The sequence below is a fragment of the Oryzias latipes genome, chromosome 20 (genome assembly GCF_053564925.1).
Source record: "Oryzias latipes strain Hd-rR chromosome 20, Olatipes_Hd-rR_3.1".
Classification (NCBI taxonomy): domain Eukaryota; kingdom Metazoa; phylum Chordata; class Actinopteri; order Beloniformes; family Adrianichthyidae; genus Oryzias; species Oryzias latipes.
Window position 1 is genome coordinate 23694143 of NC_136256.1, and position 25786 is coordinate 23719928.

At 40.2% G+C, this 25786-nt stretch overlaps 1 protein-coding gene across 16 annotated transcripts; it reads left to right on the plus strand.

Annotated features, from left to right (window-relative positions):
- rbm33a (RNA binding motif protein 33a) lies at window positions 1–25757 on the plus strand. 16 transcript variants are annotated; one of them, XM_011488988.3, is made up of 19 exons: window positions 1–281; window positions 4238–4313; window positions 4683–4731; window positions 5161–5234; window positions 5324–5627; window positions 7558–7707; window positions 8114–8282; window positions 8456–8673; window positions 9470–9779; window positions 10512–10573; window positions 13947–14076; window positions 14476–14840; window positions 15212–15466; window positions 15564–15869; window positions 16177–16908; window positions 20212–20388; window positions 21055–21234; window positions 21486–21574; window positions 21920–25757. In XM_011488988.3, the coding sequence occupies exons 1-19, from the start codon at window positions 263–265 to the stop codon at window positions 21990–21992; spliced, it is 3738 nt and encodes a 1245-aa protein (XP_011487290.1). In that variant the 5' UTR covers window positions 1–262; the 3' UTR covers window positions 21993–25757. The 16 variants fall into 16 exon arrangements, with proteins under 16 accessions (XP_011487290.1, XP_011487292.1, XP_023806154.1 ...); XM_011488990.3 differs by having other exon boundaries at window positions 21944–25757; XM_023950386.2 differs by having other exon boundaries at window positions 15287–15466.
- Window positions 25758–25786: the final 29 nt, after the last annotated feature.

A 25786-nucleotide genomic window follows, 5' to 3' on the forward strand; every position in this document is an offset into this window, starting at 1 on the left:
CCTAGAATTGGCAGGATGCTTGTCTGCCTCGCCTTTGCGGTGCAGCAACGCAACGCGGTCGAAGGACCCGCTTGCGTTTCTCCACCCACAACGAACGTTCCATCCCGGCGGACTCCACCACTGCCATGTTTGAGACCTGGTCGTGGATGGAAAGTCATTCCGCGTCTGCTAGCATATTGGTTTTACTGTAACGATGTACTGAATTTTTAGATGCGGACTTTTGACTTTCTTATCAGACGTTAGGCGGGACGGAGATTGCATCATGTCAGCTAACGCACAAGGTGGGTAGTGGATTTTCTCGACAATACTTGGAGCTAATGTGAGCTAGCGCTAGCAAACAGCGGAACACGAACGGGCTTCAGCTACGGTAGGCCGCAATTTGGACATCAGCTAGCGCCGAAACGCCTGAAATCAATTTAATACATTATTGGTTGCCTTTGTTTTCCGATTTATGTGTAGAAGTAAGTAAAACCGTACTTTATTTTAGCCTATTAATGTTTTATTACACTGCTGGGTCCATGAACTGCAGATCACGTAAAAGGCAGTTAGCATGTATGCTAACTGTTGCTAAACGAGCTGCAAAATGTCCAATGCTGTCCAAATAAACGCACACTGCTTCTATATTGGCAATTAAATGTTATTTTGTCAACTATTGAAGCTATTTAGATGCCGATTTAAAGTCCAAAAATATGTAATCGTTGTGACGTGTTTTTGTTCAAACAACGGTCGCGAAAACACCGGTAAAATAAATAAATACAAATACGTTGGATAACATTATAAACAGGGTATTTGGTGGTCAAAGGTAAAAGTGTATGTATGGAAATCAGTGTTTATATTTATATGTTGGATGATCATGATAATCAATGAAAAGGCTCGTCGCCATGGCCCAATGAATTCAGGTTGGCTGGATTTGTATTGGTCAACCCTGTGAAGCATTTTAGCTTCTGTTTGATTTGGTTGGTAAAAGCCAATTTGTACAACACGATGTCATAAAAAAGAGTAGCTTTACAGCATAATTTACTTATTAAGTAAAAGAAAAATCGAGTCATGGAAGCCTAGTTTAGACAATCAGACCATATTTTATTGCCATCGTTGGTTTGACCATCACCAACTCGGATTTTCCCCCCCTTCATCAGTGCTAAAATAAAGCAGAAAAACATATTTAGACATAAGCAAGAGTAATATATGTACACAACATAAATACAAATACAGTAAGTCAATGAATGGACTTGATCTAATTTATTGATTTAAAGTAGAGTTCAGTTTGGTCAGTCTTCACAAGGGGGATTTATTTTACAACTTCAGAGTTTGTTCAAGGTTTAGTTCCCAAAGAATTGCAGACAATAATATGTATGTATTCAAGAAAATGACACCCATACAATTTAAGTTAGTAATTGTATAAACTTTCAAACTGGCCTGGTAAACAGAGAGGATCATGGGGGTGTTTGGGTTTGCAGTGTCTTCACAGTGTTGCTAGTGGTGGGGTTTTGTCTTTCTACAGAGAGATGGCACCGTTTTGGTCCATCATAACAAAATCAGTACCATCCACATCTTGAAGGTCTACATGGGACCGTTAATTAATCTTTTACTGATCAAGGTGCCCGATGAAAAAGATGCACACATTATCAAAGAGTGGATTGCTGTCTAGGACAGAGTGATCGTGACCTGAGGCCTTAAACTTATCAAATTAGGAAAACAAAAACTATATATGCTTTTGTAATATACACGTCCAGATACTACAATACTTTTTGAAAGTTAACTTAAAAAAACCTTGCCTTATGATTATTTGAATAAATCAAAGGATGTCTGATGACACCTTTTTGTCAGCAGCCAGTATGTAGGGTTTTGTTTTAACATGTGTTGTCTGAATTTGATATTTTAATGTTTGTTTTTCTTTTCCTGGAGGTATAAAACCAAGTCTCCCATTTTATGATTTCATTAGACATTTTTGGTCTTTTATAGAATGTTTTTTTATTTTTACTTTGCCTTGTTTAAAAGCAAATCTTAACTCTTCTCGGACCCTTTAAAACAATGTTGCAGTTTCATTTGTAATCTATTGGCCTTAAGCCTTTGGCTGCTTCTGCATTGAGCAGTCATGGTATTCTGAAAAACTGAACTGTTGTCAGCATTTTACCATTACATTTTCATTTTGTTTACATTGTGTTATGCTGTGTGTTGTAGTTTGGATGGCTTTGCTTTAGTGTCGCCAAACTTTTAATGGCAATACAAATGTTTGGATAGAATAACTGACTAGCAAGGTGTTCCACTCAGAGTTCATGACATCTGTGTGGACCCAGATGACCTTTAACCCTTGTGCTATCTTAGATGACCTCACCCTTACATTGACGTGTTCTCCCTACCATGACAAAAGTGGATAAAGCTGGAAAGATTTCATGTTATCCATGGACACCAGAGAAGATCACAAATCATTGAAGAAAAAAGGATCAGCGTACTGTCTAGTGGGTCTAGATGACCCAACTCCCAACGTTTAAGTGCCTAGGATAGCACATGGGTTACTGGAGCCCACATGTAAATATGACAGAATGATAATCTGGCCTTTGCAAATGCTTAGCAAAGCGTCTAGAAGTAATCATTTTTGTAGCCTAGATATATAGTTTAAGATGTAGATAGAGGCCAGTTATTCACTTTAAATTTTGGGAAAGAAGCACTTGGATGCTACAGCAACACAATACTTTCATTGAAAAGAAATTTATTTATCTCTTCGGTTAAACAAAGTTTCTGGAGCAGGCGTCTCCAACCCTGTTCATCATGAGCTACTCCCCACCTTGTTTTGCAGCAAACTCTGCTTCTGTAATTACTGGTTCACCTGGATCAGGAGTGTTCAGTCAATTAGCAATTAGCAATTACTGAAGTGGGGTTAGCTGCAAAACAAGCAATAGCTCACGGGGAACAGGGTTAGAGACACCTCGTCTAGAGGAATTCAGAGTTTGAGGGTGGAAAGGAAGTTCTTAGATGGGAAGTATTGTAAAGAACATGGATGTGCAGACTGTCCAGTGAAGCAGACAGTTAATAGATGACTGGTCATTTTAGAGATTGTGCTGTGATTCTACAAGTCTGTTTCTTTCATAATTTTGTTGATTTATTGGGCTTTGCTCATAGACTGGTTTAAATAACCTTATAAATACTTTTATTTATTTATTTATTGTTTTTGCTTTTTTTACTTGTCCTGTCCAACAGCTGGGCAGACAGATGAGAGCTCTTATAAATACCTTTAGACTCTTTAGCAAAAAGTTGCAGATTTTCTGTTAGGTTTTTATGTAGGATTGTTTTATAGAATATCTGTTTAAAATGATCACTAGTGGATTACAGGCTTGTTATTCTACCTCCATTTAATATTTGGCAAACATGTTGTCAACATTGTTTCCTGTTAATTTTGTGCAGCAACTTTGGAGACTAACTCCTAGAAAAAGGAAAACAAATTGCGTTTTTGTAACAAAGCTAGAGTCATGTTGAACCAAACAAAAACAAAAGGATGATGTTAGCAAAAAATACAATCAGATAAAGTATTCTTGGTTGTATGAGGACAGCCACCATGAACATTGCATTTAAAACTTAATTGCATGTCGGTTTGTCTTAACTCTCACTTTTAAAGCGTTTGTGTCAGACTTGAGGGGAATTTAGTATTGCTCTTTGCCTTTGGCTATTTACTCACACAGGCTCCCTTTCCTGGAGCAAGAGTGATAATTTATGTATAGAGCCAACGTTGGTGAAACCTGTTAAACCTCAGTGAATATGTTCCGATGGGCCATGAGATAAGCCATTGATCTTTGCAACTTGTGGTTTAAAAGAGAGTGCACCAAAGCAAGAATATAAAGCCGTATAAAGTGTACCAACATGTAAGTAAGAAAATGGTAACATTTGACATAAGGGAACGGGTTTTTATATTAAAACATAGATAGAAATATTATTCCTTTTTTGGTGAGATTGACTTTGTGTACTGGGCAAATATAAAGGCTTAGGTAGTAAAAAAAAAAATCACGTCACTTATTGTTTTCAAGTTTTTTTCCCCCCTTATTAAAAGTTATTAAAATATAATTCCTCTATTCTCTGTGTTGTCTTGATTTCTGATATTTGATGGTATGATTTTTGGATGTGAAAGTTTAAAATTCACATTAACATTTCTAATGAAGCGATAACTACTCTACTCGCCATTTTATATTGTCAAATGCAAGTAAAAAATGTTATTCTTAGCATTTTATTTGTTTTCTTTTTACAGATTTTGAATTTGAATACGACAAACCGGGTGCTGAGCGTTCACGGAGAAGAAGGGGTGAAGATGATACTATAGAGAGGTAAAACTCAGCTTTCTTCTGTTGCATATTGGGTCCAAAGTTAATGATTTAATTTTAAAAGAAGCTTTATTGTGTTGATACGGCTCCCAAGTGTGTATTTTTGTGTTTCTATGTTTCGCTCTTTTTTGTCACATCATATCAAGAATGATATTTTCATTCTGATTGACAAGGCAATTAAAAGTGGAAAAGCCGTGCCAAAAATGAGTAGAAAAGCCTGTTTTAACATCTTTTTTGCTGGTTTCATATAATTCCATATCCCTCACCTTATCAATCACAGAGGAGCTCCCCTCTTCTGTTGCACCTTTGTACCATCTTTGAACTTAGTAATTGCTAACACCTAATTATTATTATTGTTTTTCTTTACCGTAGCGATTTGGAAGAAGACCTGTTAGGAGAGGATTGGTTATCTAGTAAAAAGGTAAGGGGAAAAAAAAGGAAATATATTTCAATTTCACCCTATACTGCATTGTAATGAATGTGTGTGTGTACATGTCGGACACAATATTTACGTGATTTATTTTTTTGGTGCGTCTTATTCCATACAAGGAGAAGATAACATCCAAAGCACGACGTGCTAGAACTGAAACAGCATTTCGAGAATGGTCACAGTGACTGTATTTAAAGCAGATGGCTCCTCCATGGGGGGATTAGTTGATGTGAACAAAAAGGAAGTACAGTGGACAAAAAAACGCTGCACTGACTTGCCCAGATTGCCTTCACCACATGAAAATGAAGCATCCCTTGGGGCTGGAGGTGGCCTTCTGCCCCAATGCCTTTTCTGCATACCCTGACACAAGCGAGTTAGAAATGACCCTACTTTTAAAATTCTTTATTTGTTTTGTCTTAGAATCCCTCAGAAGTCTCAGATGAAGAGCTGAATGATGACCTTCTTCAAAGTGATGATGAGGATGCACATATGGGGTAAGTTGTATCAGAACTTGCCCAATTTTGCTTTTAGTTCCGTCTTACTTTACATTCGGTTTTAATGGCGTTTTTTCATGTTTTTTTAGTGAACAGCACGTCAATGCCACATACAACATGGGTACATCATATGATGAAGACGGCAACCTTCAGGATATAGACTACACAGATGATGTTATGAACCTGGGTGTAGAAGGCTGTGAAGAAGGGGGTGAGGGGGTGTACCAGCAGGAGGAAGAAGAGGCATATACTGAAGAATACAACCAAGAAGACAATCCGGACATCTCTGAGGACCAGATTGAGTACACTGGAGACCTATGCGAGGATGACAATGGGTACCAAGATGAAGTGCTGGACATTCAAATCAATGAACCTATAGATGGTGAATTTCAAGTGAGTTCTCACTTTTGCTTACTCTCATGTAAAGACCCATGTACACACATTCTTATACACACACACACGAATTATCCAATCCCCTTCCTGTCCATCTCTATTGTGTGGTAGAGATAATGTCACTTCTCGTCTGACTGAAGAGGCTCTCAGGATAGAAAATCTATTCAGTGGAAGGAGATGTTGGTCGGCATTTTTGGGCAGGGGGGTGATTTGATTCATTATCACATCCTGCCAGCAAATTTCTCCATCTTGCTGACAAAGTTTTGTTGACAGCTTGTTTGGCGTGGGGTAATGCTCTGTTGTCGCCTCCAAATCCCCATGCCATTGTGACCTTGGGTCTTGTATCTTTAGGGGTGTAAAAAGCTGCTTTGTGTTGGAGATGTGCTGCCAATCGACAGAGGTTAATGTGTGGGGCTTTTTTTCTCTGGCTTCAGACTGGATCTGATAAAGTCTCATGCAGGTGAAAAGATTATTGACCTTCCTAAGGACACTCCATACAGTTTTCTAATGATTGATGGGAGTTTCTTTTTATTCGTTTCCCTTTCCTCTTAGCCTGGGCTAAGAGGATCAAAGATAAGACTGGATCCATGTGCAAATGTCTGCTGTGCTCCATTTGCCATCATGTGATTGTGTTTGGCACCTGACAGAGATATATTGGCCTACCTCTTTTCTCCTAACAAAGATAAGACGTTGACCTCCTTAGCCCAAGTGGCTGTCTATTTTGGATCTTAAAGATGTGTGCTAGTGTGAGTGTCTATTTGAATTCTGTGCAAAAGCTGTTTACGGGGTCACTTAACTGCTTGGCTGTGACATTGTCCTTACTATTTGTCATTTGAAATGCTGAATAGACTTTAGTTGACTTGTTGGTATGTTCTTAATGCAATGGATATCTTAATAATTATACATACGTTGCGCTAATTTAGTCGATTCCTCCTAATTTTTATGAAGTTCCATAAGTATTAACGCGTTACATTTATCTATATCATTATTATGATTTGCCTTTCAAGATGAAATGTTTGTTCTTGTTTAAGTATTTTTGTTAAATACATAAATACATTTCTCCTTAAAATTAAATTAAAATTAAATTTATAAGTCACATTAAAATGCAACTTATAAATGATTATGTTTTTGGCGGCTGTGACTTATGCTCGGACTGATTTATAAGTTAGAAAAATATGTTAGTTTTGTTGGGGAATAAATAATTTTATGTCTTGAGACCTGTTAGCTTAGAACCTAATTAAATTGTAAATATAGAGTTCATTTGGAATAAATCCTATGGTTAAATGTCTTACCTGCTTTTAGAGTAAAAACAAAATCTTGTTGTGGAATAAAAAGGATTTGTTGCCTCCGAACATCCCAGCATCGTTTCTGACATGGAGTCATGAACTTACAGTGCGACCAATAACTGAGTGATTTGTGAGGAGTCAGTCAATGATATTTTCACCATCACTGAAGCAGGGAGGAGTGTTTTTATCCCTGCCTGCATTTCTGTATATCATGTCAAACATTTACATCTCATTGAATTTCAAATGCCGTCAGGAATAGTAATGAAGCCTTGCTCCTACTGTTATGGAAATTTTGGGCTTAGATTGGGGTGGGGGGGTGTTCCCATGAGCGCCCCCCCAAACTCTTACCATATAATTTTGGTATGTTTACTTAGTACAGAGTTTTATTTCTACATTTGCCAGAATTTCCAATTTTCTGAGCCTACAACAGTTTTTATTAGTTCATCCAACTCAAGCTTGACTTAGTTATTCATCTCTGTTTTATTTATTTATTTATTTAAAGCAGAACTTCCCATTTATGCTTTGCGAGGATGGAAAATATCGTTTTTAATGAATGACCGATATTAAATGATGAATTGGTAATGGTAACCGGAGAGTTATTGCAACTTGATAAACGTCTCCCTGGTCTGTCCAATTTCTTTTAGGATGAAGAATACCGAACATCCTATGGGGAGGAGCCTCTTCATATGGATGGCATTGCTCAGGAGGAAGATGCTGAGGAGAATGTTGGTGAAGAACTGCAAGGCCAAGAGGCCACCGACCTGGACAGAGGTGGAGTCTATGACACAGAGGAGGTATGCTTTAGCTTTGTATGGGGATTCAGCTTCATTGTTTTCATCGTCTGTTGTTGGACGAAGTGCTTGGAACCTAAGAGAGCTGCAGACATTTGCAAACTTGTGTTCTGCTATTTTGCATCACAAATGTTACTGCAGTTAGTAGATAGAGACGCCAAATGACCTCATTCTTAACGTTTGAATTATTTCCTTCCCAATAAAAATAACAGCATCCATAAGGCAAGGGAAGTGAAGGAAATCGTCCTTTTTTTAAATTAATATAAAATAATGAAACTCAACATGATTTTTTTTTACATAAATAGGAAAATGGTGATTTCGTTAGGTTTAGTTTTCTGTTTTAGATTCGCAAAGCCAAGAAGAAACCTATAAAAGTATTTCGACAAACTAGAGACTTGAATGTTTACAGGGGGAAAATGAAACTATGCTCCACGACGAATCAAAGGAGGAATCAAACGAGGAGGAGGAGGAAGACGAAGAGTCTGGCCGACTACGGTTCAAATCTGAGAGGAAGGACGGTGCTATCGAGCGGTTGGCAGATGCAAGCAATAAAAGACGGAACATTCCTGACAAACTAGGTACAAACATTTCATAACTTTAGTATGTTGCCAATGCAGGAATTAGTTTCACTTATTTGTCATTTTCTTCATTTAAGTAAAAAAGTAATTCCTTCTATTTATGCATACATTTTATTTACCAGACGGGTTTTTTTTTCAGACAGTTAATGTTGTCTTCTTTCAAACATCATTAGAGCTGTCGGAGAAAGCCAAGAAAGATTTAATGGAGTTTGAAGAGCAAGAGCGTCAGAAGAGACAAAACCGCTACGGAGGCCGAGGTGGAGGACGAGGAGGAAGAGGAGGCAGGGGCAGAGGAGGCTTCCCTGGTTTTGGATCGTCAGATTTCAGAGGAGGGAAAAGAGGTCGAATGCATGAGATAATGCCTCCACTGATGGGAAACATGAACATACAGGTAAAACGTCTACAACAACTTGATGTCGTGCACATATATGTTTGACTACTAAGAATTCTGGTGCAGAAGAATATTTTTAAACACTAAAAATGTAATGCATAATACGGGTCTTTTTTTTTGTGTTTGTAAAAAGCAAAAAACTGTATTGACTGCTTCTTTTCAGGTATTCACTCCCTTGAACAGAGTTAAAGCTCTTGTCTAATCCATTGCAAATGTAACTCCAACAGCTGGTTACTTTAGTTTGCGTTAATTAATGATAATAAGCAGTGAAATTCAAAACAAACGGCAGTGCTGGAAATGAAATACATTGGCACATCGATAACATGTTGGCAAACATTGTGTTGACTGCGGTTAATGAGTAGTTTCTTTTTTTTGCTGCATCCTTTTGTTGTCGAGTTACATTAACTAATTTGGTTACTTACATGTTTGTTTGCTTGACCAATTATGAAGACCAATTTGCGCCATCATCCTACTATATGATGACTGTGCCAACATGCAGTCATGCCATGGTTGAGGATTTCTTTTGATTGAAAATGAAGTGACTATTGTATTTTGTAAATATTACAGCCGTATTTTGTTTTTATTAAAAATAGGCAACTTTCTGCAGAACTGAATGCTTGATTACTTTAAACCTTGGAAGAAATTTAAACAGAACTGGATTCCGGCTGAAGTCTTGCTGGTGAATTTAATTGTTGGGTCTTCACGTGGTTAAAACCAGTGAAGTCCCAATCTTAAGAGAGACGCGTGTTTTGACAGGTGGTTTTTCATCTCTTTGTTTTTTTTCTCCAATTAACAGCCATCTTCCCGAATGCCGCCCCCCCATCAGCACCAACTTCCGTCCCATCAGCACCATCCGTCACGTCCAAGAGGGCCTCATCCCTTCCAGGATCACGGGCGTCCCCTTCCCCAGCAGTCTCTCCAGCCTCTCATGCCCCCTCACATGGCACATCGCTCCCCGCCACTGCGGCCACAGATGGATACGTCCCCAAGAATGATGAGCTCGCCCCCACCCAACTTCCCTCAGCATCACCAGCAGCAGCCTCCACATTCTAAAAACATCCACATCAACCCCCACTTCAGAGGACCTTCACAGTCATCTGTACAAGGTTCTTGTCCATTTGAACTTTGAAAATAGGTTTCTTTGATATGCATTGTTACTTCCATCATCTATAAGAAAGCTAGTGAGATTAGATTTATACTGAAATCACATCAAAATTGTGGATTAGTATTGATTTACAGAGATTTGCAGCCCGGTTAGGCCACTGTGAGACGCATCCACCCACACGCTGTTGTTTGAAGTACTCAAGAGAAAACCACATACACAATTGGTTGTCTGTCAAAACAATTCACGAATGAATTCTCATTTACAAAACGTGTCTAGTTGAGGGTTTTTCTTTAAAAAACAGCAAATGCTGCATATGGTATGTCAGCTTGTATTTTCCGCAGGGCATCTGTGTTTTAATTTTCACTCATCTGAGCGGAAATAGCTTTTTACCAGTTGTAGCAGCTGTCAAATCGTTTCATTTACTTAAATTACACAGAAGGCCAACTACATCAAATCGGGCTCTATTTGTTTTTTATTCTACCTGGTCTTATGAAGCTGCAAATGTGTTATTTGTTTTTAGAAGACCTTTTATATTTTCTTGAGGTCCCAGCCGTGAGGATCCAATCTGAGCTGGAGTTTGACATCAACCTCTAAGAACTGTCAGTGTGAAGATATAATTTCCTTCTAAAAGGATGCCCTCTCTGAACTTGCTTCCTCTTGTTTTAATGTTACTCCCTTCCCCGCCCCCAACCTCTTCTGCTCTAAATGTCTGCCCCTCTTTTTCTCATTGCAGTGCCCTTGATGCCTCCTGCTCAGAGCCAGCCCAGACCTGCTGTGGGTCCTCAGAGGTTCCCAGTGAGTTGCAGCTGCTCCTCTACCTTCTTTTCCCTTCACCTCAGCTAGCATTCCTTTTGTTGAAGGAAATATAATTACCTTAATTAAGACTGTGCACTACCCAAACATGGTTAAATCAAATCTGTAAACACTGATCGGAGACTGGCTGCACAGCTGGAAATGCATGATCGGAGCTCCCAGCAGTAGGCTTTTTTGCGGGCTGACGCTGCTTTGACAGGTCCAAAGTAGCTGCTCTTCATGGATTGATTTGTTCACTAGCTGCTTGTCATGCGATGGAATTGCAAATATGGAGTTTTTGCCTTCATATCATCAACTCTAGTAGAACCAATAAAATGTGATAGTTTTTTTAACATTTTATTTGATGGAGGTTAACACCTTTGCTTTTTTGTGCAAATAATTCCCTTAAGTCTGAATTTTCTGTCATACAAAGGGATTTGAAGTTCCACACTTTCTCTAAGAACAGGTCTTTTATTTCCCTCACAAAGAAGCCATCCCGGAGATGACAGAAATACTGTTCAAGTAATTACTGCATTGAGGGAACTGACATGTTAGGAAGTCAGCCAAAGTGCCTAGAGTCAATCCGTTTTTCTATTCAGTGGTGCTTGGGCATCAGGTGGTGCTGATGCTGCCTGACATCTTTCTGGAAAGTGCATATTATACGGGTTTATGCAAATGAGCTCTCAGCGAGTGGCCCAATCCCATTTCAATCAGATGAGCTGAGTTGTTAATGTTAATCAAAAGCACTGCTTTGTATTTATCACATGTTCTAAATGTTTATTTTTCAATCAAGCATCACAAAAGTCTACAAGCAAGGTGGACACTAAGGGCACAATAGTAAGGGGTTCTATTCAGACATTTGTAGTGCGATAAACATGCAGATAAGTTAGACGATGAACAGCATAGCATTGGTTTCCCTGAAGTCAGGCTCATTTAGACTGGTGTTGCCAAAGAAACCATTTGAAATGCAGGTGACACACCACGCCGCACTTTTCCATTTACCAGTGGGCACCTGATTACTCATGATTATCATACATTATCATCACATCAGATTTAATTGTTGAAAGGCCAGGCAAACAGGGGGGGTCATAGCCTCCAGTAGTACTGCATTAATCATTTTTTGGTGTGAGGTGGGTTTTAAAATGATAATCTCAACGCCAGTTAGTCATTATTGGAAATGTTTATTCTGTCCAGATTTTTATTTCAGAAATTAGCAGCTCATTTTCTGTCTGCTCCTTCCTAATTATATTATTGATCTGTAAAATATTCAGCACATTAGGAAAATTGAGAGGGTACTTTGTACAACCTGGTTGTAGTAAATGACTGGTTTTAGTTTTCATGAAATGTTACTTGAGGATTAAGTAAATTAGAAACATCTAGGTTTACAAATATGTCATTTATTAAATGCAGAGTCTTAAATAAATAATTTAAGAAATCACCATTTTTAGACAGATTGAGAAAAAGTAGATTCTCTGCTTTGCTGAAGTTTTTCTTTTTTAAATCTTTTGGCTGCTTCCAGGTTATGGAGGCGGTGACTAAGCAAAGGTTTTAGGCCACATGACCCAACCAGACTGATCATAACTGATCAAATGACCCATCTTAAATGTTATCAGTTGACAATTAAACAGTTTAAATGGTACGGTGGATTTTTACAATTGATGCTTAGTCTCAATGTATAAACTCTTCACGTTTGACAAAGCACCTTACAGTTCAAATAAATGTATGTATAAGTCTGTCATATTGCAAATGATCCTGAGAATAGTTCACTACAGTGTAAACGCAGACAGACTGCCCTGTGGACCAAAACTGATAACAAATCAGACTAAGCAGCATGAGATATACCAAAAGCAATGGCTTAGGAAAAAGCTGGAAAATGACTGGTGAGCGAACAGTAAAATAGTTGTTATCGTGTTGTGTTTTATATGTAGTTTGAGATCAAACCTAATAAACATGGCAGATAATCTAGGTCGCTGTACGTTTTAACCACGGAGCTTTAACTCCAGTGTTGATGTTCTTTCAATCCCAATAACTCTTCAACCGTTTATGCAATTCATGTGTTTCCAACCAGATTCGCGCTGATTCTGACACAGAAAAAAGTGGCTTAATGCAACATGTACAACACCTAACTAATATAAAGTGTTGCATATTTGTGCAAAGCGGCTTTTCACTGCCTCAGAAAGCGTTATCCCTTAAACCCTTTAACACCGGAGACGTTGTCAGCAGCACCTAAGTAACACACGCTCTTTGACGTCCCGTTACTGCCCCATCGTTTACATGATCAATGTAAATGAGCAGATTCTGATACGGAGAAAAGTAAAGTGTTGCATCACAGTGCAAAGCTGCTTTTTTCCGCTACAGAATCAGCTGATTTATGTCGATTGTGTCAGCACTTCACCACCACATCAGTGCAGGGAATTGATTTATAAGTTAGAATCCGCTGGAAACTGTAAACGGTTTCCAGCGGCTTTTTTTAGACGTGAATGTTGCAAAAGTGCATTTATTTCTGCAGATATGAATTTAGATGCTATAACTTCTAGCTATTTTCCATAATATATCAGTTCCTATTGAGGAGCTCACTCTCCATTCTATCCTGGATTAGAAGTGAGAGGATGAGCTGTGTTATTTGAGAGGTATTATATGGTCACCAGAGTCCTCATTGTGTAAACCTGGTTGTCTGACCTTTCAGAATGGGATGATTGCGCCCCCAGTGTGATTTCCTGTCTTTGTAAAGCACCTTCCATTAACTTTATGTTAAGCAAGTTTTTTGGAACTCTGGCCTTTTAGCTTTTCGAACACCTTTTTTTTGTTACTAAATACCTCCACCTAGAAGTGGAATAAAGATGGATTAAGCCTCGATACCATCTTAAGTAATTTACAATAGGCTTGAAGGAGGCAAGCAGTCCATTTGTGTAAGTGCCACATGTTGAATAGCAGGTTAATTTTTCAACAGAGATGGATGTTTAAAGGAATAAAGAAGATGGTTATGAAGGGGATTTGAATTCCAAAGAGGGATTAAATGGTTTTTATCTGGTTTTCTTGGATGGGAAGTAGCATGCATGCTATGAGTGAAAAGCTGTTGAACATGTGAAGTAGTTTAAACAAAGATGAGGGCACTTATCCCCTGCTGAAATAGCCTTTCCTTGTTAGACTGGCTTCTAGAAGGTTTTATCACAGATCCCAAAGTAGCTTTAATCCAAGTTTGCTTATAGATTCACGCTGAAGGGTTTCCTTGATATTGGAATGCATATTGATGTTTAAACTCTTGATTCTGTATCTGCTTAATGACTCAGACACTTCAATCACTGCCCGGCACATTACTATTTTTTGTGGTTTTCCCCAGAATGCCCTATAATTGTGTACTTTTATGCTTTCTCAGGGACCAGGAGACTTCCAGCAGCACTTGCCAGGTAATTTTGGTCAGCCCCAGCGGCCCCCTCATCACATGGAGCCCTTGAGAAGCCAGTCACATCAAGCCCCCCAAGACAGAGAGCCCATGTTTATGGGAGGTGAGTCTTGCACCCAGCCTTGACGAGGGTTACAAAGCTCTCTTAGAATATTTAACCCCTATTCATCACCTCTAGCGCTGTACCTAGAGGGTATGCTGCTAGCTCTCTGTTGTGGCTCCATTAGCAGAACTCATGTTAAATGCATGTGTGTATATATATACATCAGAATGAACCTTGGAAACAGAATTAAACATACATATTTATACTTTTTTTCCCCTTCACATTTTAAATGCAGAATTAATACCTTCATGGTGGTTTGCGTTGTGTACCTTGATCCGTTTTTATGTTGTAATTGTCGTGTCATAACCCTGTACACCTGGAGAGGCTGTTACTGAAACAAGCTCTCAAGCAACAAAAACACTGATATCTCTGTTATTCGGTCTCCTTGTGTGAACACAGAGCGTGTGGATTCAGTGCGATTTCCAGGGCAGCACATGTTTGATCACCAGGGTCCCGGCCCTCTCCTGAACAGCGGTAACAGCCTCCACCACCAGCAGCTGCCAGGCCAGGGCCATATGGGCTTCGGGCCGCCAAGACCATCCTTCAACCAGCCGGGCCAAAGCCCACTAGGACTCTTTCAGAGAGAACCCTCTCGACCCAACCTCCCTCCCCACCAAGGTCACCAGGGAATGGTCAACTTCAATCAGCAGGGCGGTCCCCCAAACCAGCCTAGATCTTTCATGGGCCCTCGTCAACCATTTGGCCAGCAGGGGAACATTTTTCCTCATCCACAAGTTCAGTTTGGGATGCAGGTACGACTAAGAGTAAGTGATTTTGTCATTTAAGACCTTTCTAGGTATTTGTGTGTTTGTCCATGTTCTGTATCAATACACCCTTGATTTGTTTGAGAAACGAGGACGTTTGACGACTGCTTGTATTTGAGATAACTCCTGTTTCCTTAAGGAAGAGTCTGGTGCTGCTCCATCATATTGAGTAACATAGACAAGAGCTCCCTCTAGTGATGTTATTCCTGTTCAGTTTCTGCTTTGTGGCCCAAAGAGGGTCTGGTTAGAGGTGATTAGTGCACAATTTGTCCTATCCAAAGCTTCAAATTAAGTTTGTTCATAATTACCTTCCTGGTGTCACCATAATAAATATTTGGATTACATTTTGCACTTTTCCTCTGGTATTTCAGGGTTTAATGCCTGGCCCTCCTGTCTCCCCGCTTCCACATCACGACCCACTGTCATCCCATCCCATGCACCAGCAGCACCACAGGCAAGAGTTACCACCTCATCAACACCCACAGGTACATCTCGGAGAACCTCTACCCATGATGCATCATGGCCAGAATCCTTTCCATCAGCCACATGCCCATGGCAGCCCCAGACAGATGCCCGGACGCCCCTCGAACGCCCAAGTGCGCGGCATGTCCAACAGGCACAGAATGGTGAGAAATTACCATATTTACTCCGTTTAGTTTTATCACAGACTAAAAATATTTTTTCTCCAAAATGTTGCTAAATGTAATTATCTGACTTCTCCAGAGCGCACCTGCCTCCAAACAGATGCAGCAGCGCAACAGTAACCTGCGAGAGCTCCCTGTAGCGACGAACACAACAAACATGAACAGCTCCCGCCCCACACAAGGCCCCGCCTCCTCCACTGCCAACATCAAGACTGTTGCCAGGACAACGCAGAGGAGTTATCCTGGGCAGACCCCTCAACCGATGTCTGGCGTCAGCAAAGGAAGAGGCCAAGCTGTTGCCAAGACTGAACCTCAGCCTGCAGGAGCAGGCAAGCCGGATGTTCGCATGGAAGTCCAAAGCACACCTTTAAGCACTACACAACAGGTCAGCAATGAAAATATAAAATCCATTATTTTTTTCCCAACGATGGCAAAATTCTTGTAAAAAATGAGGAAGTATTTATTTTCCTCTAGGCTATTAAAGTGGCTAAGACATTGGAGCTTACATGGAGGGGAAAGCTTCCCATCAGATTTTTAACAGCGCAGACTAAATTAATAAAATTTAATATGTTTGGCCTCCTGTTTTTTTGTTGCTTTAAGGGTCCAAATGTCTTTTTTTTTCCTTTAAACCTTTTTGTGGTGAAGAAATGAAAGTCACAAATAATTTATCCGCTTTCTATTTATTGCTACAGGATCCCAATGAAGACGAGGAGACTCGGCAGTATCGTCTTAAGATCGAGGAGCAGAAGCGTCTGAGAGAGGAGATTTTAAGAAGGAAGGAAATGCGAAGACAGATGCAGGCTGGTGTCAGAAAGAAGGAACTATTGGAAAGGCTTAATTCAAAGACGAACACGCAGAGCCAAGGCACTGCTCAGACACAAGCTCAGCCAAATCAGCAAATGCAACACCCCGTACAACAACAACAACAACAACCGCTGCTACAGGCGGATCAAAAACGGCCACTGCAGCAGAGACAGTTTCCTCAGCAAATGCAACAGACCTCAAACCAAACACCAAGAACTCTCAATCAAGACAACAGCATCCCCCCCAACAGTGGCGTTCAGATTCCAGCCTCCCGTCCGAACGTCAAGGAGCGTCTGCAGCTGGGGAAGAGTACCACACAACAGAACCCTGTTCCTGGTTCCGAACCGCAGTGGAAGCAGCACCAGCAGAATCAACAACAGGCACTGCATCCGCAACGAAGGAACAGCATCCTGCAGGGTGTCAACAGACCTAACGCTGAGCCTCCGTCCATGCAAACGTCACAAAACATACCCGTCACTCCTTCATTGAACCAAGGCCCGGCCCAGACCCAGGGACCCAAACCCGGAGCTAAAAGGACAGTGATGCAGCGAGCCAGAACCACCAGCACTGAAGGCCAGCAGGTGCCACAAAAAGTTAGAGTCGTCAAACTTTCAGGACTGGTGAGCACATGATTCCTTTTTTTATCCGACACCTTCTTTTTTGTTCGGCTCTGACATTTATTTGATCATCTTTGAGCAGATTTTATCCACAAGGGATGCTACACAGCTTTGAAAAGAAATGCCAGTGATTGCCCAAACTGTCTACTTTGTAATCTAGATGATGTCTAACCTATAGGAATGACACACTGATGTCTGTCATTTTGACAAAATTGATTTGTTAAGAGTGCCCCCCCCTGTAAAGTTTGTGGAAGTGGTATTTAAGCCACTATGTCTAGACATCATTTTTACCTTTGAAACAGAAAAGCTGGAGATAAGTTTGACATTTATCTGTGGAGTTGGCGAACGCCTCATCGCTGCTCTTAAAGGTTGATACTTGATGTCCTCTTTTCAGGACAGACGAAAATTGTTTTTAAAGATCCAGTCCGGTCATTTTAGCTATTTTAAAAGCATTCGCAGTGGGTTTTTTTGTTTTTGTTTTTTAACTATGATTATGTCGCTTTTAGCCAAAATAAAAAAACTTGTCGTCTTCTAGGACATAGTTTACACGCTCTTTCTCTAGCTTACAGTGCCTCACAGCCCCAACCTAATATTATTAGTGCAACAGAAATGTCTAGCAACATTGGAGCTGTCCAGCCGTACAGTTTTTAACCAGATTACAGCTCAGATCATGGATCTAAGTGTCAACAAATGGAGGCATCAGAATGGAGCGGTGCAGGGAGCTTGTGGCTTGTCCAGCGTTTTTTCTACGTAACAAAACAATCTTTTTCTTGTCTGCCCCTGATTCACAACATTTTTTCTTGTAATAGAAGACATTTATGAAAGAATTTGAGACTAAAACTGAATCTCTAAGTACTTCTTTATTCAAACTGTGATGGATCAGGAGCAGATAAAAACCCGCGGTTTGAAAAGGCTCAGGTTTGTGATGCTGCAACTGCCATGGGTGGGCCAAGGTCTTCCTGCTCCGCTCCAATTCTAAACCCTTCACTTAAAAGACAAGTTGATCCATAAATGTCTTCATTTTCCCTCATCTGGAATCCAACGGCTCTGATATTGCTCGCCGTTTCTTTGCTATGCTAGCTTGGGGTTGTGAGGGTCTGTGAGCTAGTGGGAGAGAGTGTAAACAAAGGAATGCTGGGTTATCAATGAAGGGTTACTTCCGCGCCAGGAGTCCCGCCCACAACCCAGAGGCAAATTTCTGATGAACTCCTGCTGCACTGCAGAAAATACGCCCTAAAAAAACTGCACAGTTATAATTAAAAGACAACTGGGAACGTTTACAATAAATAAGACGTATAGTTGGAGTGGGACTTAAATTTGAGAGGCACAAATTGCTTTTAACATTTCATTCCAAGTTTTTACCCCTACTAATTCATACTGGAAAACACAGACATGCATGTTAGCTATTATAGCTTCTTATCATATTTAAAATACAAACAACAATTTGCACCCAAATCTTGGCCCTCCTGCAGATAAAGATAACAGAGTCGGTGTGTTAATTGAAGCCTGTTTAAAGCTATCTGATGGGGAAAAAGTGGTGGAACTGAAAGAGCCACGGTTCACAGTTGGGCTGAAAATGAGCGTCTTTGTGTCTTGTTCCGCTGTCATCACTGAAAGCTTTGACAATGTTATCTACTCTTCTCCTTCCGCTCCTCTTTGTCGTCCTTCACTTGTTTTTTTTTCTCCATCAATCCATCGCTCAGGTGTGAGGCAACAAAGGTGCCAATCCAACCCCCTTATAATTAATCTTACTTGGTTGAAGGTGGCTTTGAGGGGGAGGATGACATAATACCTGTGTAAGAAAGTTGCCACTTTTGAGGATTTGGATTTGTGTAGCTAAGTCTTCTAGATAAGGGCCAAATTATATTTTCATCTGGGATAATACAAAGAAGTGTGAAACACAAAAGGTGGGGATGGGTTGTGTGTGGGGGGGATGGGTTACACACGCACGGAGGGGCGTTCATTCTAGTGTAATGCAGCTTAGCATTGAGCACAATCAAGATCTGTGATTTCTATAGAAGGGATTAATCCATTTACTCTCAGCTGGGGACAGGTCAGAGATAGCGCCTCTTTTCTTCCCACATATTGATCTGTCACGGCGTTCTGCAGAGTCGAGGAAGAGACGACCTTCAGTTCCTCCCTGCATGTCAACAGAGTTGAGCTGTGACTTTATTTGATAATGAGACCATTACCTTGTCAGGTTGATCTTTATTCTGCACAGATAGGAATCCTATCCCGCTGCTTGCTGATTTACGATTGTTGTAAAGACGGCCTGTGAAATCTTTGGGAGCGAGGGTTAAACTCTCGAGTTTTGTTTAAAGCATCGACTGTATCTCACAATCGGACCGGATGAGTGTGACGTCACCCGTAGAAAATGGTTTACTTCCAGCTCCAACAAAAACTAATTTAATACAGTCATGTTTTATGTCTAATTATCTTAAGTTTGATATGTCATTGTATGAATGTATAACTGATGAATTTAATTTTTTTGTGTACTATTCTTATTTGATTGCTTGAAATGACCCATTTCAAATCAAATCAAGTCAAAATGTTGGTGCCAGACGTCCTCAGTAAGCAGTGATTGGTCCAAGTAGATTTGAGTCAACATTTCTATGGCAACCTCTCTCGCCAATCAGCGGTGTGCTTGTTGGAAATCCACACTCCTATGACTTGAAATAAGGCCCCACGAAATCTGTCAAACATTTTGAAAGTTCGACACGCGACGTTCTAAAACTAACCCATGATAGGTCCACAAAGTAGGAATATAGATGTTTGGCTGTAAAACAGGAATAAAACTCCTCATTCCATACTTTAGAGACGTTTCTCAGACCCACATAAACATTGTATCTCCTTTTTCCTTTGTTTAAACTCCCAAGGTTCACATCTTCATCCACGAATAATAATTCCAAAATTATAGAATGAAAACAAAGATCTGGTCACGATTGAAGAGTCATGTGATTTTGGCAAACTGAGCACATTCTGTACTGGAGAGTGATTGAAACGGTCTACAGCCAATCAGGATACAGAAAAACCGCAAGACTGTGAATGAGCGATGTAGCGAGGGAACACTGTATACCTCCAATAACTTGCACTAAAAAATATGGGGGAATAAAAGGATTATTAAGAATTTGGTACCAAAGGTATCAGAGAAAGAATGGTTATTTTGATATATAGAGTGACTGAGTAATAGCGGTTTATTTTTCAGTGTAAGTCTGGGATTTCAACTTATGGTACTTCCTGTTTGGAAGTTTCAAACCACAGTCTGTAGTTTGAAATAAAAGTTTACACTCCTATATTCCCATTCAGAGTGGAAAGGGGCTCGAGGCCAACAGCAGCCTGGTGCAGCAGCAGGGTAACTGGGAAGGACCTCCACTCAACCAGGGCATCCAAAGGATGGTCACTATAGTGGGGCAGCAGCAACAGGGACCAGGCGGAGCTCCGCAGGCTAACCGTGTGGACATAAGCAACCAGCAGCAAGGCAGGGTAGGTCGCCGATAAGAGATCCGTCTGTGTTTTTGATGCGCCGGTTCTTTCACCTGAAATAGTAGAATGTAATTAGGTGGCAACTCTTCTGTAGCAGAAGTCAAAATGCCCAAAGAAGAGTAGATCTACCAGCTGAGCTGGAGTTAAGCGGGTCGCTATTCCAATTCAGGATTGGCAAGCTGACTGCAGTGCAACGCAGAGGGCTCCACAAGGTCTCCTGGCCTCTGCACGCCTGTCACTGCCAGGCTCCTGTCACAGATAGCACATTCACTGATGCCGACAGTGTAAGGCAGCCGTCACCGCGCCTCTCTTTTATGCTCCCGTCCCTGCACACGCGCACACACCATATTTCCTCTGCCTCCTCTCTTTTGTGTCTTCGTCCTTTTTCTCTGCAGTCAGGGAACCCTACCTCTCATTCTAATGAAGATGCATCATGTGACACGCATCATGTTCTGACATTGATGCTTTATGTAGAAATGTGATGAGTCTATCTGGTGAAAGGCTGAGAGGCAGCGGAGGAAAAAACATGTTAACTGCACAGAATGCTCTCCACATGGCTGAAGTCCCAGCGCCATTCTGCCTTTAAAAGAAAGAAAAGGTTCCGGCTTCCTGTTCCTGATATTCTTTACTAATATATTCCAATTCTTGCATCCGCTGCTCGTGCAGGTTGTTGTGTCTGGTCGGGGGAGAGGAAGTGGAAACGTGGGTCGAGGTCGTCCGGTTTCTGCCAGGCAGACCCAAAGAGAAGCAGAGAACCAGCGCCGTACGGTGTCCATCGAGGGCCTCTCAACATCCACCACTGAATATCAGTTGAAGAACCTGCTCGGATCAATCGGTCCCATTGAGGTCAGAGCCCAATTCAAATACACCACAGCATCACAAATGTATAAAGTGTCTTTATTTATTTTTTTAAGCAAGGTATTTTTCCCAAAGAACAAATGTGCAGCTGGTCAAATTCTTTATCCCGCAGCGCCCCCTGTTGACGGACTATGGCAGTGTTGTTTCAAGTGAATAAATGATGCTAACTCTCCACCCCCACTCCCTCTCGTGGAGAAGTTCAGTCTGTTTGATTTTTATTTTATTTATTTACCTTGCAGATGTTCAAGTTGATTCCTCAGCAAAGAAAAGCGGTTGCCAAGTTTGCCAATCCTCAGCATGCACTGAATTTCCAAATGAGCTTCCACAGGTAACCCGCTTTTTGAGGACATTTCAAACCACACCTCCTTATTTATGACACTATCATAATCTTAGATTTGATCTGCTACGCAGTGGGGCTACACATCACTATTGAATCCATTGGATCTCAGTTTGACATGATTTATTGATCTTAATCACAACATCAACTTAATTTGGATCTTAATTATTTAGTAATTTGAGCTATTAAAAAAATCTGAAAATCTCACATTTCATTAACAAAACTGTGTAAAAATGTTTTCAAGGAGACGCGATCAGTAGATTTGGTTAGTTGTTTTTAACCCAGTCCTACTGTACAGGGTCCTGAGTATGAGTTTTCCCTTCCACCGTTGTTCAGACGTGATTGTGATCGACCACACAGGCACATGATTGACCTGTCCCACATCGACGTCTCCCTGATCGATGGATGAGGACCACAACAGAGTCGGGCGTCTTCTACAAGAACTTCCTGTCTCCTAACGTCTCGTTTTCATCCCTGACGTTGGACGATTTTGTCACCTCTTAGGAACATCTCTGCACCATTGATCAATCCCCCCTTCCCCCCCACTTGGACTAGTGAACATTAGAAAATGACTCGTAAGCATGTACATATATATTCTTTGCCTGTCAAGGCTTTGTATTTGTAAATGCACTAAATAGAGACTCTCAACAGTGAAACCTGCTTTGGTGGAGTTTGTTAAACAGTTTTTTTTTTTCCTTCCTTTTTTCCCTTTCCCTAGACACTTAAGTATCATGTAACGATGACATAATGGTTGCTCCCCTCTGCTTGTAGGATCATGAATGCAGAAGGTCACGTGAACATCTTTCAAATTTTGAGCTGGTCGTCTTTTCTATTCTTGGACTTTAGTTGGATTCCTGCAGGGAAAAGTAGAGACAGAATTTGAGAAGCTTCTCTGTAGCAGTGTTTCTTCTGCCCTGTAGATGGCAGTGTTTCCTCACAGCTGATGGAAGCTGCTGCTTTCAGGCGATGGGTTAATGGCACCACCTAGTGGCGAGGCTGTGTGTGATGGTTTAACCTCTAAGATAGAAAAGGCTGTTGCGGGGATTTTTACTGGTTTTGTTGTTGAAGGATTCAAGATTGGGAACAGATATTTTTTTCTTTTGGTTGTTCTTTCTTCTAGACTTCAATAAGTATTTTAACTGTGAAGCAGGATCAGTTTTCAGCCTGATTTTTGTTTGTTTTTTAGGTTAAGTTGTATTTGGAGTCAGTGAAAAGAAGTCTAAGTTTGGTGTTGATGTATGGAGTGAGTGTGTGTAAATACAGAATTTGGTTTATATTGTTATGGAAGAAAAAAACATTTTGGTGCAAAAATTAGTTAAAAAACATACATGTTCTAAAAGTAATAAATAAAATGGAAGCAAATGTCCTTATAAAGCCAATTGGTCTGAATAAATGTTGCAAAACATTAACCATATAGGTTGATAAATTAGAAAATGTCTCCCAGATAAAGCATGTCTTTCTTGATCTCCAAATGGGAGCAGTTCCATTCATTTCACTGTTTTCACACCTAAGAATTAGCATAAAAACACTATTTACATTTATTCAATTAGGTTTGCATTCATCAAACACTTCCTATAGTTTGAGAATAATGGCCATTTTCAAATGTAAATTATTGTTCAAACGAAAAAGTTCCGACTTTTGTATTAAAAAAAAAAAAGTGGAGGGGGCAACCATTGTTTAAAAAAAGTGTCATGTAAATAAGTAGAGATTTTTTTTCCCCTGTGTTGGTAACGTTGTATCAAGCTATTTTATATTTGAGTACATGCTGTTGTGTCCAGACGGAAATCCTTTTTAGGAGAGTTTGTCTCTATTTTAAAGTAAAATTTACCACAAAAGAAAGGAAAAAAAAATCTGGACCACATTTCTGTTCACCTTTGGAAAAATTAAAGTTAAAAAAACCATGCAAAAAAAATAAAAATACGGCCAATATACTGTGAATATGCAGGTATGTGAAGCCGGTTAACTTTAGCCCGTGCTTGTGTGTCCACTGTCTTTACGCCGACGCATCTTCATTGTGTTTCTGCTGATGTACTTGATGGAATCTGTTGGTTCACCTCACACACAAAAAATCCCTTTGGAGGAATGATCCACTCTGGTTTTCAACTTTATAGAAACACTGGAAACAAGCTGCTACCTCACATTTTACATGGAATGCCACTGAATTTATTTAATGTCACAAATATTTGAGATTTGGGTTTATGTGTGATGACGCCTGGCGTTCACTAACAAACTGCACAATTCAAGCATAATTCAAATCCAGGTTGTTGTTTTTTTTTGACCAGTTAGGACAAAAAGCTGAATTTAGACAGTAAAAGTCTTCATTTTTGTCATTTTAGCTAAGGTTTTGAGGCTGCTGCTTTCATTCTTGTTTACGTGATTCATAAATTTAGTGGCATTTTCTTTAAACTTGAGTGAATTCCAGTTTCTGAAACACCACAAATCTCAAAACTGCCAAATGGAGAACGTTCCATTCTTTGTGCAGAACCCGACGTTGCATGGTTTGAAGGTTTCCTGTTTGTATGTTGCCGTTTTGTCGGAAGTGACTTCTTTATGTTTTTTCCTCTTTTTGTTTTGAGTTGTGGAGATGTTTTTCTTTTGTTTATAGTTTTGATTTGTTTTCTATTTTGAACTGACATTCTGTACCGGGTGTTTGTTGTTGGCTCAGTTGAGGTTCTTTACGGTAAATCCTATGGATTTGAATTTTAAGTACGGGCTTTGCCGGTGATGATGATGATGATGATGATGATGATGATGACGCGGTTTTGTGTCATGAAACCAGAACAGATTCACGTTGAATCTCTTTGTACTTTCAGTGAAAGAATGATCAACATGTGCTGTGAATTCTCATGTAGAATCAAAGCATTTATTTATAACATTTAGTTTCTTTCTTCAGCTTTTAAAATGACATTTAACCTCATCGATCTTCCCGCCACATGTGACTAAATCAGAGTTTTTAAGGTAACTTTATGGCTTTAATGTTTCTGGGCTATTATGTGTGTTTATTTTATGTCATTGCATCAAAGATGCCTCAATCAACTCTAATGTGTTTTATTCCATCAGGACTGTTTGCTGGAACATTAATGATGATTTTTGTGTTTTTACAGGACAAATCCACCTTAAAGCAGTGACTCCATCAGCTTAAATCTGTTTTTTCCCCAACAACCTTCTTTAGTGGTTTGGCATGTTTTTATCAACAAATATTGCAAGATTTCTCGTCTTGAAGACATAGAAATGCACACGCTTTAACATTTAATTCCCTTTTTGACACTTTGAGAATAAAACGTACAAGAAGTTTCAGGTTATTTGCACAAATCTGGAAGAATTAGGATTAGCTGCAAAGGTTTGCTAATTTACGATGTTGTTTTGTACATTAGTTCTTCAGATAAGACGACTCTTTGTAATTGAGTTGGTAAAGGCATGCTGGACCAGTGAGGAGATGGGTTGGTGTTGCAGTTTTCAGGTTTTCTCATCGCTGACACCTGAAGGCAGCTCCATGGACTGTTCTTTTTAACCCGTTTTTCCTGCAGAGGTGCTAACCTGATGATCGGATGCTGCTGCGTCGTTCCCGCCTCCACCTTTTAACCCTTTTGTAAAAATTATTTCAGCGTCGCCGCCTCCAGCAAAGGTTTTGCGTGTTTTTTTTATTTTTCCTCCCTGAACAGCTGCTGCTGCTGCTCCTGTTGTCCCCCTGACCCAATAATCCGTTTCATCGCCTGTTCTTTTTATTTTCCGATGCTGTTGAATCCACTTCTGTATCCAGCAGGGTGGCCTGCCTGGATTACCGTTCTTTGTTAGCCCAGTGGATGGAGGTTTCCATCTGTGTGACGACAGCCGGGGTCATTGAGCAGACGCGTTACTCTAAAGCAAAGCCGCTTTAACAGCTTTCTCTGCACCAAAGGTCATCCCAGCGTCTTGACATTCGTTGTTGGTCGAATTTTACAAAAAGACTCTTCCTGATATCGAACTGTACGGGAAACCAAACGACTGAAACTCGCTGCCTTTTTTCGAAAAGCAATTGATATATCATCTGATGTATCATTGATGATGTTTACTCTGTTGGATTTTTCGGAAATGTTTTCCAATACTGTAACACGCTGTTGTGTGAAAACTAACATTTTTGTACCATTTTTCCTCAAAAAACTGTTGGAAAATAAAAGATGAGGAGCAAAATAAACTGTGTTTATGGAATTTATTCTCACTTTT